Source organism: Filicampus tigris, chromosome 21 (assembly GCF_054856515.1).
Source record: "Filicampus tigris isolate MCC_2025a chromosome 21, RoL_Ftig_1.0, whole genome shotgun sequence".
Classification (NCBI taxonomy): domain Eukaryota; kingdom Metazoa; phylum Chordata; class Actinopteri; order Syngnathiformes; family Syngnathidae; genus Filicampus; species Filicampus tigris.
Window position 1 is genome coordinate 7,772,219 of NC_141237.1, and position 16,550 is coordinate 7,788,768.

At 40.2% G+C, this 16,550-nt stretch overlaps 1 protein-coding gene across 5 annotated transcripts in view; it reads left to right on the forward strand.

Annotated features, from left to right (window-relative positions):
- Positions 1–16,550, forward strand: part of col11a1a (collagen, type XI, alpha 1a) — a 48,769-nt gene that overhangs the window by 9,341 nt on the left and 22,878 nt on the right. The window contains exons 5-23 of one of the 5 annotated variants that reach the window (XM_086020875.1): positions 4,300–4,425; positions 6,044–6,139; positions 7,509–7,694; positions 7,914–8,012; positions 9,148–9,435; positions 10,638–10,703; positions 10,879–10,920; positions 11,028–11,090; positions 11,598–11,672; positions 11,800–11,883; positions 12,532–12,588; positions 13,341–13,394; positions 13,474–13,527; positions 14,124–14,177; positions 14,286–14,339; positions 15,013–15,066; positions 15,341–15,385; positions 15,469–15,522; positions 15,632–15,676. In XM_086020875.1, the coding sequence (XP_085877001.1) occupies positions 4,300–4,425; positions 6,044–6,139; positions 7,509–7,694; positions 7,914–8,012; positions 9,148–9,435; positions 10,638–10,703; positions 10,879–10,920; positions 11,028–11,090; positions 11,598–11,672; positions 11,800–11,883; positions 12,532–12,588; positions 13,341–13,394; positions 13,474–13,527; positions 14,124–14,177; positions 14,286–14,339; positions 15,013–15,066; positions 15,341–15,385; positions 15,469–15,522; positions 15,632–15,676 (1,596 nt within the window). The remainder of the gene's footprint in view (positions 1–4,299; positions 4,426–6,043; positions 6,140–7,508; positions 7,695–7,913; positions 8,013–9,147; positions 9,436–10,637; positions 10,704–10,878; positions 10,921–11,027; positions 11,091–11,597; positions 11,673–11,799; positions 11,884–12,531; positions 12,589–13,340; positions 13,395–13,473; positions 13,528–14,123; positions 14,178–14,285; positions 14,340–15,012; positions 15,067–15,340; positions 15,386–15,468; positions 15,523–15,631; positions 15,677–16,550) is intronic. The other 4 variants (XM_086020871.1, XM_086020872.1, XM_086020873.1 and 1 more) reach the window with 4 other exon arrangements.

Consider the following 16,550-nt stretch of genomic DNA (forward strand, 5'->3'; position numbering starts at 1 on the left):
TTGACGGCCTTACACAAAGACTAAGACATTATTTTCGTGACGTTTTAATCATCAGCATCAAATAACATTAAAATATTTACTCACATATTGAAACTGGCATGTTATTTTGCAAAACTGACCTGTATTCTGCATAGACGTCTATTCATGCCATATCTGGCCCAGGTTTGAGGTGACCACCGTTGGAAAGGAATCTGCTTCAGATGAATGGGAGTCTTTCATTCCCCCCCATCACTTCCTCATCTCCTCCCCTCCCTGTGTATTCTGCCCTTCCCGCCACCACCTCTCTCCCCCACCTTGAGGCCTCCCCACCGTGCCAAAGCAATGAGACCACCTATTCATGCAAGGGTGACATTACTTGGCTGAACTGAAGACATTAGTATACATACCTGCCTGTACCTTCTTTTCCTGGTGAGAACACACTGATCCTTACTTTCATCGGCAGAAGTAGATGTCAGAGGTATATCTTTGTCACCTCTGGTGACTTGGCTGCTGAGGGATCAGTCACTTTAGTTACATTAGTGTACTGTTCATTGGTATTCTGAGTGACACAATCCAAGTGTTCTATAATGAGTTTAAAGCTCATTTCAGGCCCTGAGAGGAAATATAATTCTGCTTGCCCGGATATCGTGTGCAGATTTTCGTTCATTTCAGTGACCGAGGCTGCCTTATGTGAGTGAGTGAGTGAGTGAGTGAGTGAGTGAGTGAGTATCTGTGTTGACCTTTCAAGGGGGTTGGCTAATTGTTGTATGGGGACGTCTAATTATAGCTGGCTAGGCTCGGACAAAAGGAAGGTTGCCCTTGACTGACATTTAATGTAGCCCGAGGCTGAGGGACGACAAATAACTGACATGTTGGCGAATGCTGGTGTTTTGATTAGGCCAGGGCTGACCAATACTTACAGTGTGATCATATCTGATATATGATTATTGATTATCGGTATATTTGCAGATTTTTTTATCTTTTTATTTATATCCATGGTGCCTCCTTGTCATTAAGAGTTTGGTAAATTTTATTTAACTCATTCACTGCCATTGACTTATTTATTTGTCTTTTCACAATCCAGCCATTCGATCCCAGGATGTTATATTTTCTTCAAATTTTGTCGAATGTTAGGGCAAATGAAGGTCTGAAAATGTCCGGCAGTGAATGAGTTAATAATTCCAAAAATGTGTTGTTTCTGAGGCCAATAGAACGGGATTGCAGCGACAGTTCAAAGTAGATCTTTCTTTCAGTAGAGTGTAACAGTGTACCACTGTGAATTTCTGTTTCATAATATTCCCTGCCATACACGTATAACTACTTATTCAATATTCACAGTTCTTCCAGTCTCTCAACGTGAACTTTTCCAAGCGTACATGATATAATCACAGTGTATTTATAAGGAGTTGCAAATTTGGTTCACAAGTCTCAAGTTGAGCTAGACCCTGTTTCCTCCCTTTTCTAATTGACCTCTTGTACTGCAGTCATTAACAACACAGCCCCATGGGATGGTCTCAGTGCAGTACTTTGCAATGCGGTAGTCAGGGGGGGGCATATGTTAGGAGTTCTGGCTTTACTCCAAGTTGCCCAAGGCTTTTATCTCAGCAGTCCACCATGGAAGACAGACCCGAAGCCTCGGCATAACCCTCCCCAGGTGTTACCTTGCACAAAACATCTTTTACCATCGCAGCTGCTCTCTCTAAATCCCTGTCTGTCTGTCTCCGGGTTCCTCTTGGTGCTCCCTCTCCTGAGTTGGCAGTTTTTAACTTGCCTGTGCTCGATCTTGTGAATTGGCTCGTCTTTGCCAAATGGCACAGCTACAATGTTATTTTTCACTGGATAGAAAGGTCAGTGTGACAAATGGGTTTCCAAGGAGCAAGTCGATTTAATGATCGAGCAAATTTGTTGTCTCTTCTGCTCACTTTGTTACAAATATGATTACTTGACTGCAACTGCCATGTGGAACATATAAACGTGTGAGATAGTCCTATGACTTTTTGGAATTGTAATGATTTTGTTTGAGGGTTGAACACCATGTTGCCGCAGTGTATTTGTGTGCAAACTGGTGGCTCACAGATGTGGACTAATTAGAACTGACTCTAGGCCGGGTTCAAGCATTCACTGTTGGTCTTGGGTGACATATGAGGTAATACATGTCAGCTTGAGTCAGGGCAAAGCTTGATCTATCCTTTCCTGTCCAGTTTCCACAAACACATACAGTACACCCATTTCAAAATGGCAAGAACTTGTCAGACTTACCCTGAGTGTGTGGGAATCGTATGTACACATGTGTGACAATCCTTTGTAACATAACATGAACAATGTAAAGGAGGCAGGTTAGACCTGGTGTTGGTAATTTCAATCACGAGGCTATCCAGCAGAAGGAGTAGAACAACCTCATGGACAAAATAAATTGTCGCTACTAAAAAATCAATGATACAAAGTTAATTTTGTGCTGCAGGGCTTTGTGAGAATGAATCTCATCACAATAGAAAATGACTTAGTTGCAAATGCATTATGCAAGACATTCTTGCCTGAAGAATGTGGTGTCTGTTTCTAGATGAAGGAATAATTTATAAATAGTTATAACGATAGTATATCAAGTGTAAAATTTTGCAGTATAGGTCTTTTATCATTAAGAGTATGTATGTTTCATGCGGAAAAAAGTGAGGTGATGTCCAGATGATACTTTATAAAAAACACTGGCATTTAATTTGACTAATTGCCTGTAATAGCTTGATACAGAATAAGATTGTTTGTTTATTTTTATCTCCTATTTGGCAAATAAATTGCCTGACAATGCAGTAAGGCACATAATGGTTTTGGTTTGATTTTTTATGTTTCTTATTCCTGAAGTGACCAGCAATACATTAATATCCGTATCTGTTGAGAAATCAAATCTTTTTAAAAATAGCATTACACCCGCCCAGAGGCGCCAAGGTGGGAATCTTGATTGCTGAACTGAAACGGTGCAAGATGTTGATGGATGGTTGAACAAAGAGATTTTCAAGCGGCTGTGCAAGTCTTAGCAAATGAATGTTTATATGAAGGTACATGTTCAGAATCCATAGATCACATTTTTATGCAGGGGGGTGGGTATATGCTCACATTCTCCTGACAAGCTACAACCTGTTTCTCTTCTCTCATGTTTGACTGCCAATCATCTAGTTGGCCCATTGACACTAAGGGCTTCGGTTTGCACGTGCAAAAACGGGTGCAAACTTCATTATTCACACAAACAAATGTAGTCGCTGTGTGCCGGCTTTGCCCATGTCAAAAAAAAAAAAAAAAAGTCTGTGCTGCACCATGGTTTGGTAATTATGGTAATTCTGCACTTGTGGTCCTCCCCCAAATTTTCAAAAGTGCAAAACATCACAGCGACTTAACTTGCCCTTTAAAACATTCACAACTCACGCATTCAGCTATTTTTTCATTCCTTTGCAACTTGCTTCCTTGACAAATTTGATGTGGTGTACCTGTTGGAAACATTGTGAGTTTGATTTAAGGACTGATTTAAGAGACACTTTGCCAAAGAAAACTGTTGTGCATCATTTTCCTCATATCGTACATGTCAAATTTACTTCATTTAAAATCAATAGTTGAACAAACTATACTCCTTCTGAGCTCCACCCTCAAATGATTGGATTGCTTAGACATGCAAGGAAAAAAGAACACAATGCACACTGCTGCCATAGTAACTCTTTGAAAATAAGTCAGGGAGAAGAAGAAAAAGCAGAATCACCTTTCTTGTCACGGCATACATACATATTTATGAAATGTGACCTCTGCTTTTAACCTATCACACCAGTGAGCAGAGCAAACGCTTAAAGTTGCTGGCACACTCTGAAGCAGGGGGCCACTTAAACGCACAGGGAGCAGTTCAGTGTAATTTAGTGTCTTGCTCAAGGACACTACAGCCGTGGGTTTGGCAGATGTTGTTGGGTGGATGATCCAAAACTGCATCGTCTCCAGCTCGGTCTGTTCACACTTTCAGAATCTGATCATTTCCAAGTTGCTCAAATTCCTCCATGTACAATGTGAGTAGAGAAATGTGTGTGCATGCGTGTGTGTGTGTGTCGCTATTTTAAGACACAATGGCTTCTGTTTATACTGCCAGACTCCATAAGTGTAAATGCCCGGAAAGATGTCACCTATAATTTTACATTATACCACCCAACCCAAGACGTGGGAATCTATGGGCAAGATGAGACCCGAGATCACCCATCGCCTTGTCTTGTCTTGTCTGCGATGTGCTATACTGTAATTCGCTAAGTAAACATGAGCTAACCTGAGCTTTTTTTTTTTTTCTGTTTTCCACAGGGTGACATCCAACAACTTCTGATCGTTGCTGATTCCAAAGCAGCATACGACTACTGTGAACATTACAGCCCGGACTGTGACACCCCCCACGGCGAATCCCTGCAGGCCCAGCAGCCTCAGGAAGAGGTCAGCCAACCAGGGAGGGTGGGAGAGCTTCTGCAAAGTACCTTAATTGGTTTTCGTACTCCAATGAAGACGTGTATTTCTTTTCAGCATTCACACACTTTGGGTCACTTCCAACAGTTGCTACGTCTTTTATTTTGTTTGTTTATTGCACACAAATAGTGCATTTGTTTTTAGGCCGTCTGGTGCTAGGGTATAGTAATGCTATTGTTGTTTACTTGAAGCAAAATGAGGTCAGATGTATTAATTAAAAAAAAAAAATACTACAGTATAAATTATTCTGTAAATGCACACAGGTCTGCCCGGTTGGCATTGCAAATGAGCATGACCTTATTCCTTCAAAATAAAACATGAGGGAACAATATTGTAGACACCTACCCTCATTTAGTGTAATACAAAAGTGTTCAAAAATGTTAGGGCGTATATTCTGTACATTTTCATGGTGTGTTTACTACAAATAAGTGCTGAACTAGATACTGTAAGTCCACACCTACGCAGCATTCCACTCCTCTGTGATGTCATGGCATGTGCCCTCAGTCAGCTGTCGAAGCATGCCGTTGCATAGGCTATAGCTGGTTCAAGGTGTATCCAGATGTGCGCACTTGCACGTTTGAGTCGGCTCAGATGTGGACTACTGTGCAGTGTCTGAAGTTAGACTGAAGAGACTGTGTGAGTTCTGTACGGCACTTTTTAGTTCCGGTTCATCTTTTGATAGTATTGTAAGGGGCCATTTGGTTTCAATGCAGATTATAAGGCTTCCTATTTTCCTTCATTTTTCCTCCATAAAGTTGAAATCAACCCTAACATATTTTTTTCAAGAATATGTTCTATGCAAGACCAGTAGTTGAAACAAGGCATTCTGATAAACGTTGCGTTTGTGGAATAAGAGTTAATCCACCCGTTTTTAGCCATATCTGGGGGCGGCCATTTTGTCATTTTTCTGTCGACTGAAAATGACATCACAACTGCTCAGGGCTCAGGTACCGACCAATCACAGCTGACCTGATCAAGCCAGGTCAAACAGGTCTAACTTATGTTTATGGTATAAAATGAAATGTTAACTGCTGTTAGGACGTTCTGGCTTCAACAGATAAATGAGTGAAATTCCTAAATGAGGATCTGCATGCTTCTCTTAAAGCCATTTTACATTTACTTGGCCTTGGATGCCCCGAAGCATGTAATTTTGTGCTTTCAATGCGAAGGTCCCATTACAATGTGCTTAAAAATGCAGCTGTTGTATAGGACTTTGAAGTTTGCCTCTTGTATTCCTGCAGTTTATGAGCTCTTAAACATCCCATGTGTTGGCATGTTTGGAGGCTAATACCAGCAGAGCTTGTTTCCGTATTCCACTCATCTGCTCGCCACATTCAAGCCGCTACTATATCCTTCTGTTACACATATTACGGATGCGTGGAATGTCATCCGAAATGAAAACAATAGATATACTGACTGTTTTTTTTTTTTTTTTAAAAGAACACAAATAATGCAATTATTTGGTTGGACCTGTTTAACATGCTAGTGGTGATTGCATTCGATGCAACATCGTCTTACTCTGCATTCTTATTGCTAACACGTTCATTCCCTCCCTTTCTCCCTGTTCTCTCTTTGTCAATATCTATAGTACACTACTGATGATTTAGAATACTCTCAGTTCTATGATTATGCTGAGGGACCCACTGACATCGTTCCTACTGATGATGAGTATTCTGAGCCGCAGGTAAATGAAAAAAGGAAAAGTCATGTGTCGTCTGTCTGCTCACAATCCCTTCTTTGGTTTGTCTTTTGTGTTGTGTGTATCTCCATATTATGTTTGTATGCACGTTGATATTCCGAGTACTGTATTTTAATAAGGCTCATGATAGGAATCACAGAATAACTCACGACAAGATTGTTTCACAATGTTATACTGTGAACATTATATCTGAATTTGAACATCTATGTAATTGAATACATACATTTAAAAAAATTATTAAGTGCAAATACCGGTAAATTACGTGAGTAAATAAATATCAAAAGTTACCAATAAAGTATAGCCAAATTCAAAGCTGATACATCCATTTCATTTTCAAATTGAGATCAGATTCACATTCGTCAGGTCTGTTTGATGTTTTTTTTTAATCAGCTTTGTGCCACGAGACAGCACGGTGGGGTAGTGTTTGTAAAGTCAGACTTATATCGACGTCTCGGCTCATTCCGGTGTATTTGCGTGTCAGCCCACATTCCACAAACATGTCGCTTGAGTGGAAAATCACAATTGCCAATTAGTGTGAATGTGAGCGTTATTGGTTGCTCGTCTATGTGTGCTATGCGACTGACTGCACAGTATCGGTGTCTCATTCGGGTTGATACACTCTAACACTACCGAATTGATGCAAATGTGGATCATTTGTCCACTATTACTACAATGAGTATATATATATATATATATATATATATATATATATGTTTCAGTGTCGATCAAAATTGAATGTTATTTTCGTAGTAAACAAGCACTTATGGAGCCCTTTTATTGGATCTGATTAGATTGTGCAAGTGTATCTAATAAAGTGTTCAGCCAGTGCATGGTTGTTATGTATCAAACCCCCCCAAAATATAATAGTGAGTCAAATTCAAAATGAAGAGATTGTTTTTTGACCCGTTGTTGTGGCTGTGATTTTAAGATGGTTGAACTCGACTTGTTAATGTGCATGTAAACATAGTGAGTGTGTCAAACATCTTTGCCTTCCCAGACTGAACCCAATCTTTGCATTCCAGCATGTCTTTAAGACTATTGTTTATATCTTTATGGATGTTTAAAAAAAAACTGCAGTTTTATTGTGCTGCTTGTTTCAAGGGCTGCTGAAAAGCAAACATTTAAATGCGGATCTGTCCCAAAACCATACATATGTCCCAATATGGATTCTATGTTTCATGAAAGGCACAATCTGTGATCTCTGCATTCTAATGGGCAAATTCTTTTTTTGAAACAGTCATGAGTTGTCATTGGGTTGCAATATTTGGGCATCATTCACAGATTGTGCCTTTAAATCATTTCCACTCTTCAATATTTGTCTTGGTGTTTGTTTTGTCGCCGCCCCCTCTTCCAGAGAACCAAACGTAGTGTCTCCATGAAAAAGAAGAGGACCCGAAAGTCCCTCAGTAAAACTAAGGCCAAGCCGTTAAAGTTCTTGGCTGCCAAAAAATCACCGGCTAAAAAGTTTGCCGCTAAGAAGAAGCGACAGATGCCTGGCTACCAAGCCACAGCGCCGGCACGACCCCGAGGCAGTTTTAGGGTAAACGATCAAGATGTGAAAAGAAACAAAACCCATCAAGATTTTGAAGGGAAAATCTGTGATGGTAGCCCGCGAGCTCCCTAACCTCTTCCGTGTAGCAGTAGCAGAGTCTGTAGTCAGCTTGGTAGGACCCCCTACAGCAAATAACCTCCGGTTCAAACCTTCGTGTTAACCCTTGCTTTATTCTTCTTTCCTTTTTTTTTTTCCAACATGCCTCAGCTAAACAATGTAGAAGGAGATTACAATACAGGCTTTGACTACGGAACTGTAGATGATTCTCAGACTCAGTCCCCCTTTGCCACGCACGGACCCATGGAGGTAACTTCCCTCTTCATTCTCATTTAATTTAAACTCGAAAAATACTTGAAGGGAAATTTTGTCCAGGAGGACTTTACCCGAGAAGGTATCTGGTATGAAAAGACACAACTATTTCAGTGAAATTGGTGCGTCTTTTAGGTTGTGCCGTGCATTAGGCAAACAGCTTCTTTGGATGCATTGAATTCCGAAAAAAAAAAAAATAAAAATGCATATCTTGAAGCTTCAGCTCTAAAGATTTAAACCAACTCTAACTTATCTTTGGTTAGTTGGTGTTCAAATCTTTATTCAAACTATGTGACTTTATAAGCTGTCCGGTTGGACATCTATTTGCCGAAAACAACATGAAAAAAAATGAGGTTGATAAAAGTCCAATGGAAATGAATTGTTATAAGTCTGAATGACTTATATAAGGCAAATATAAGGCATTGTATAATTGAACAGCATATGCTCCGTTTCCCACCATCGAAGCTTGGTTTTTATGTTCTGTTCAGAACTGCCGTCAACAAAAACCAAAGCTTTCCCACAGCCAGCTATCACCCCGCTTTACCTACCGCAGCATTTGATAATGTGGATGTGATTACACAGGCACCTTCAAATCTATCATTTGGCTGCTTGGATTCGTACCAGCGAAACCTGTGTAATCACAGCTTTTTGCCGCTCACCAAAATTGAATCGACACATTGGAATGTAAGAAATGATTGTGTCAAGTGATTGTGGTTAAGCAGTAATACTCAAATTTGAGCTTGCAAAATGACATTTATTCCAGCTTTTCTTTGTTTCGGTACCAGTAAATTGTGTCATGTGATAAGGAACAAAAGAAAGCTGAAATATAATTCTGTCACGATGTATTAACACTCTTTTGACTGTATTTGAAGCTATAATGATAACACCTTTTGTATTACGTAGTGTTTTGACATCTAAAATGTTGACAATAATTATAATAAAACCTAGAGACATTTTCCCCCCAAAAATTGCTGCTTTTTTTTTTTAATACTCAAGGTGTTAGCATTGTTAATGATTCCAATATATTTGCCAAAACATGCTTTGAGACCTTCTAAAAAAAGTACACAATTTGCTCAACTAACATTCTGCTGGCCATTGCTTCCTTTCTTCTTGGCTTTTGTAACAATCCAAGGCTGTGGAGGAGGATGTTGTCGGTGGTTATGTCACCGAAGCCCCTCCCGTTGCTCCGGATCCCGCCGTTGTCCCAGAAACAGCAGAAAATGTGGACACTGGTGTGGAAGCATATGACTTGAAGGAATATGATGACCTAAAGGAGTATGACTTGGGAGAACTTGACAACAGGTTGTATGATTACGGGGCGTATGATGAGTATGGCCCCGCCCCCTCTAAATCGCCCGCCGCCTATGACGAGGAAGTGGGGCCTGGGGTGGCTGCTGAAACGGACGTTTCCCAGAGCGCCGTAAGTATTCGCACCCTGATTCGAGGACCGAGGGGTGTGTGCATGTGTGCACGCTGTAGGGGCTTGTTCTGTCTTCCAGTGATCCTCTTTTCTAGTCGGCATGAGTAATGAATCACTGGCATGTTGCGTGTGGCGTCGGTCCTGCTGATGGTTTGCTGGTGATTTGATTGACCTGTAAGAGGGACACATGCATCTCAATGTTTGGGTTGGTCATAATAGAATGCTTCACTTTGTAGATTCTGCCCCCGAAATCATAGCATTGCAAATGATCTTGTTTGTTTTGACATCTCTCCACACCTAACCCTCATAACAAACCAGCCGCGCCTCCGAGACCTTGGCGATAGATGGATAATCTATCGCCAAGATCTGTTTTGGCCTTGACTCTACAAGCAGACACTCTGTGACATACAACCTGCCAATACACAACATTTAGGCCATTAATTCCACATTAAGTGAGTCACCAAACTCTAATTCCACTCTCTCTTTGTGTCTGATGTGTTTTTTTTTTCTCAGAATCCTCAACCATTCATACATCTTTTACACTGTGATTTAATATAGCAACTAAAATAAAAGTTGACATCAGTCTCAATAAAACTGGATTCCCATTCATCACATTTACACGGTGACTCGTCGCCAGGCAGAATTAGTGGGGCAGTACCAATAACAATGACCAAATGACATTCGGCACAAGATTCAAAGTCAGAATAGTATTGTAAATACCTACAGTGTAAATGACATTTTCTGCAAAACTGTACCACCTTTCAATTAGTTTGAAAAAAAAAAAATCTACCCACCACTTGTCCACTTCCAAAACATCCAGAAACACCAACACCAATAATATAGAATCTAAATTATTTTGCGCACAAATAAGAATGTGAACGAATAGCTCCTTATTTTTCTCTGCCTTTGGGGTTTGCATGTCAGCAATAACTTGTTTGCATCAGATTTTGCTCTCATTGATCACCATTAGCCATCCTGCACAATGCCAATGCAGTGACTCCATTGCTCCACTTCGAGCACACTCAGTCGGGAGTCCACTCCTGCTCCAGATAACTAACATATGCCTGTTTAGTCATTTTATTCCAGAGTGTGTTCTTAAATCCTCCCTCTTTCTCCCACATATAACAATACATGACGCCCAGTATGCAGTCATGATGGACCGAGGAAATTGTGTCACCTCTTTGCTGTCTTTATAACCGCAGGTTGCTGGAGCTGGAGGAGCCTTTGGCCAAAAGGGAGAGAAGGGCGAGCCTGCTGTGATTGAACCTGTAAGACCCCCAAATTTGGTGATCCGGGATTCTAATCACGTCATTTTATTTCTGGAAAGATTTTATTCTCTATCGTCATCCAATACTTTGCATTGGAGCAAACCTGTTTGCTTATACACGCTGTTTTTTTTCTACTGCCAGTGTTTGTGGTGTGAAACAATGTTTGTTTTTCAAGGGCATGCTGATTGAAGGACCACCAGGACCCGCTGGCCCAGCTGTGAGTATATATGATTAAAGAAAGAAACCCCTGGACTGTTTTTGTCACCTGAATTCATTGCCTCCTTATGCTATATGTCGGCTAACTTAGTTTTGTTTTTTGAAAAGGGTCTTCCTGGTCCCTCAGGCCTACAAGGACCCCCTGGTGCTGCTGGAGATCCTGGTGACAGAGTGAGTTATTTTCATCCATGTTCATTCCATGTATGAAAAGATAAAGTTTATGCTTGCCCACTTCTATATAACTTCACTTGTCTGGAAAAGTTACCTGGACTTTATATTGTACTCTTGTAAGTTCCTAACATGACCACCAAAACTGTGCCATTCTCCTCTCCAATGAAGTGAAAATGCGGGCACCAAAACTCTGGCTCTGACAACACAGCGATTGCCTATCATTGGCGTGAAGTGCGAAATGCATTTCTTACTTGCATGTTGTTTTAAGTTAATTATGATCTCAGCAGCTGCTAAAGTTAATTACATCCAGCACAGGATTTCAGTGTGTGTGCATACTAATCACTTAATCGGTTAGGTGGCCTGGAGGTCAAAACTGCTGTGTTTGCACAACACCTGCAAAAATGTCTTTCTCACTTACTCAAAACACCACAATTCAACTATTTAATTTCCCTCACTTGAAGTTTGATAGCAAATCTTTGATTATTCTTTACATGCGATCCACTTTAGGGACCTCCCGGTCGTGCTGGATTGCCCGGTGCTGATGGCCTGCCTGGGCCCCCTGGTACCATGCTGATGCTACCGGTAAGGTCTACGAATATTAAACACTTAAACCAGAGTTATTTTTGTCCCACCGAATAATGAGGGACGATTACTAACGCACTGAGGAACCTTTTCATGGCCTTTGTGTGCGTATATTTGTGTGTAACAGTTCCGCTTCGGTGGCGACGGTGAGAAGGGTCCAGTGGTGTCGGCCCAAGAAGCCCAAGCTCAGGCCATCCTTTCCCAGGCCAGAGTAAGTGGAGAAGGACGTGAAAATATTGAAAAAAATTAAACAGACAGTAGGTTTTTGGGGGAGAAATTAGGAGAGATATAATGGCTTTTACTGGGTGTGCAAGAGTAAAAAGAGATATGCGGAGTCGGTAGAAGAAAAATGCAACTTTGAATAGATGGGCAGACAGGAGGGACTTAAAAATACCCCAAAGGACTCTCAGCTTGGGTTGTCCGAAAATGACAGGTGTAGAAAATATCCCTATGTGTCTTCAGGATTGGCCTTGAGTTTTAAAAACTTTTACTATAGTAGAACAAATAAATGAAATGTGGAAATATAGACCCATGTATAACAGTTACTGTGTATGTTTAGATATTTTATGCTGGAAATGCTATTCACTGGATATTGTAGTGTGTCGTTAAGATATTGCGGAATATACATAAAAAAATACAAAAAAAATCCCAACTTTTACAATATTTATATTTGGTCTAATGGTTTAAAATGCCATCTCAGTAAAATGAAGATGGTGATAACTACAAATTAATAAAAACGTTTTTTTTTCTGGGATAAAAAGTGATAGCTATGTTTTTTTTAAATGTGTGTTCAACGCTTCTTTAAAGACACAGCATCTCAATCATCTACAGTCTGATGAATTTCTTATTTACCTTGCAGCTGGCTATGAGGGGACCCCCAGGGCCAATGGGTCTGACGGGAAGATCAGGACCAGTGGTGAGAAACTTATTTCAACTATTCACCTTGATGACTTTTTCGTTCCTTCTTTTACATATATCATCCCTGAACCTTTCAATCGTTCTGTATTTTGAATCATTGCATTGTTGCAAAGTTCAACCGAGATCATTTGTATGGAAATGTTGTGGCATCAGCACTTTGGGGCTCAGTGTCAGCGTGCATACCTCCTGCTTGTTACTATCTAGGTGCTACCAGCTGCCTAGGAAATGTACTTTTGCCTACCCCCCACCTTCCACCACCTCTCTTTTGGACTTGTTGATACACGATCCACTCATTATCTGCTGCAAAAAGCACACCGACGGTGCCTCTGAGAAATCTGCCTTTCACTGGCTTCAGTCAAAGCGTAATCATCTACAAAAACATATTTTTGTATTCTGTGTGGATTCGCCATTGAATATATGCATACAAAATATTATGCGTACAAAACATTGTTGTGTGCCCTTATATTGTTACTTCAAGGGCTTTTGGAGCTGTATAGAATACGCATGCAATATATAAGTAGACATTTATTAATTAAGCAAAATAGTTTCAAAATTGTATTTATATTTACATGACATGGTTGCTAACAGTCACCTCAAGCAAAGTCAATCTTGTTGAGGCCAATACAGAGGGATTTATTGTAGCTAAACACTCCCCCCTGGTGGTTACATTCGAATACACCCCGCTTGGAGAAAAATGCCAGTGTGACAATTTTAGACGCGGCTTGTTTAATTTATCCTATTCATGTCAAGGGTCTACCTGGTTCAACTGGACTGAAAGGCGAAGGTGGAGATCCCGGTCCTCAGGTGAGAAGGATGTGTTTAAAAAATTAATTAAGTGAAAGCCACTTTTGGTTACTGAGGGGTTTTCTTCTGTGTCTACAAGGGGCCCCGTGGCGTCCAAGGGCCGCCAGGACAAACCGGAAAAGCTGGCAAGAGGGTGAGTGAACTCAATGACCCCAGTCCGCTCTCACTGTAGCACTTGTTCGAATCTCTCTGTTTGTTGTGTGCGGAGTTGTTTGTACCTGCTGCTCAAACGCTGAGAGGATTATTTACAACCTAACAAACAATTGCCTGACAAGTGCTTAAAGGCCCGTGCAGCTTCCAATCCAATCCTCGGATCAATTGCCGGTCTTTTTAATCTGTCTGAAAATGTCAAAGTGAGTCAGAAAGCGAATAGGGGACGTGCAGGTCCAATTTGTGTCACGGGCCAAGCGTCTTGACCTACCGGTAATTGGTTTCTAATAAACATAAACCAGCAAATCAATAATAGCCTAATCTTAATTAGTGGATCACACTGGAGACATTAGTTTATTTTTTTTTAATGCCATGAAAAACAATACCATAAAAAGAATGTCAATTACTTTGAAATTACTATGAATTGAACTTTCGTACATCATGACACAATGTATTTATTTTAGTTAATTTGTTCACACTCCTACTAACCACCTTCTGGTAACTGCAGGACAGCGATATCATTTCTGTGTTTTATAACAGGCAAAATCATATGCTCAAAGTCTATTCTTTTGTTCTTAGGGTCGTGCCGGAGCCGACGGTGCACGAGGGATGCCCGGAGAGCCAGGCAGCAAGGTATCAAATCCCATTAGCAATTATTGCGCAATATGTTACGATGTTTGCCGAAAAAAATGGTGCAATGTCATGTTTATGCGTGTTGACATTCTTGTCTTTTTGAAATAGGGTGACCGAGGCTTTGATGGACTGCCCGGACTGCCTGGTGAAAAAGGACACAGGGTAAGTATAGTTACATTTCATTTTGTGGAATCATTTTTTTCCCTTTCCACTCTCAAATTCATTTGAAGTTTTTTTGTTAACTGCATTAACCCTTACATCCCTTTTAAAGATTAGGTGCCATTGACAATGTTGCTCGATGTGATAGTTTACTAAAGTTTAAATCGAAACAAATATAATCGTGACTTCTGTGTATTATCTTAATTAGTGACAACCTGCAGGAAAAGGAAAATAATGAATAAATGCCACCGCATAAACAAACTTAGTTCAATTTTGTGGTGAATGTGTGCCAAACAATTTAGTCATCCGTCATCTAATTTTAAATTCTGCATGATTTGTTAAGATTTACTGTTATTATACTATATTACTACAATTGTGTAATACAAATAAAGTAGCACAATTAATAGGAGGATACATACAGTAGATTGGTTGAAAAAGATCTTGTCCAGACACTTTCCTTTTCCCCTCTATATTAAGTAAGATAAGATGAGATAACTCGATGAACGACATTGGGACTTTCTTAATTCATTCACTGCCATTGACGGATTTATTTGTCTTTTCACAGTGCAGCCATTCAGTCCCAGGAGCTTATTTCTATTTTTTTCAATTGTTAGAGTAAAAGAGGGTCTGAAAATGTCTGGCAGTGAATGAGTTAATCTTTCTCATTTTTTATTAGGGTGAGCCAGGACCGATGGGACCCCCGGGTTCTCCTGGAGAGGATGGACAGAGAGTAAGTACTTCCTATTTTGAATACACATCCTCAACAAGTTGAAAGAAACAAAAACACTAAACTACTGATATTTTGGAGTTGCATCCAACTATGGCATAGCAAGTGCACTTTCAGGCCATCATTTTGCTTAATAAAACCAGAAATACCGTATATTTTGAAATGCTAGCTTCAGCACTCACATGTTTTGTTTTTTATATTTTCATGTGATGTTATGTTATGTTGTTATTCAATCTTGATTTCAAGAAAACACTAAGATGTCTATTTCTCCCCACAGGGCGAGGATGGAGAGATCGGACCCAGAGGGTTGGCTGGCGAGAGTGTATGTTTTTTGCACATTTATCACCATGAAGGCAGCCGGAAGTTATACGATAATAATAATTGAATTCTTCTCATTCTTTGTAGGGTCCAAGAGGTCTTCTGGGACCCCGCGGTTCCCCTGGACCTCCTGGCTCACCTGTATGTACCATCGCCATCCTCACAATACTTTATTTTAATCCTTCCTGATATTGGTTTCAGGTTTGTATTAAATATTTCCTCATTTTTTTTTTTTAATTGTCCCTCGCAGGGTATTGCTGGAGTTGATGGGCCTCCGGGTCCAAAAGGAAACATGGTAAGAATGTAACTTCTGCCTGTATGTATCTTTAAAATGTTTCCTCTCAGCTCTTAAGGCGCCATCATTTGTGACGGTAGTCGTGTTTACGTGTTTCTGCAACTTTGCACTGTCTACGTTGGGCTGTTAACATTCCTTTGGGAGTCACAGCTGCGAGGTCAGAGGTCATCCCTATGCCTCAAAGGACCTACAGAGGAGAACCGTCATTTGCTCACATTCGGCCATGATGTTATACTATACTTGTTATGGCATTTGCCTTAAATAAAGATCTCAATGATGATCTGCAGGGAGAAAAGTTCGCTTGAAAGCCATTTAATCACTTTTCCTCTGCATTTTGTCCAGTTTATCACCATATTAAGACATCACTGAAGACAAGTGCAGTCATTATTAAAATATACTTGGAGGATTCTTTAGAAGGGCAGGCGAGAAGAGCAAATTCCCTCGAATCACAAAAATGTCGACTTTATAGTTGAGGGACGATTTTCACTTTTAGGTCAGTAATAATTGTAGATGTTTTTATATTTACATTCTCCACTCTAAAAACAGTCGGGTTCAAAATAACACAATTTTGGGCCAAAAATGAACCGATACACAAATTGGGTCAATGTGACCCACTTTCTTGTATGTTTCGTAAAAAACAGTCCATATTTTGCAGTTGTTTTGTACAAAATTACCAATTTTTGGGGTTGTTTTCTGCAAAAACTACCAAAAAAGTTGGGTCAAATTGACCCAAGTTGTGGATCGGTCCATTTTTGACCCAAAATTGTGTTATTTTTAACCCAACTGCTTTTAGAGTGTATTCTTTAGTGTTGCTAACTTTCGGCTAGGTTAAAGACGAATCCTCCTTGCTTGATGAAATTAATTTCGACCTTCC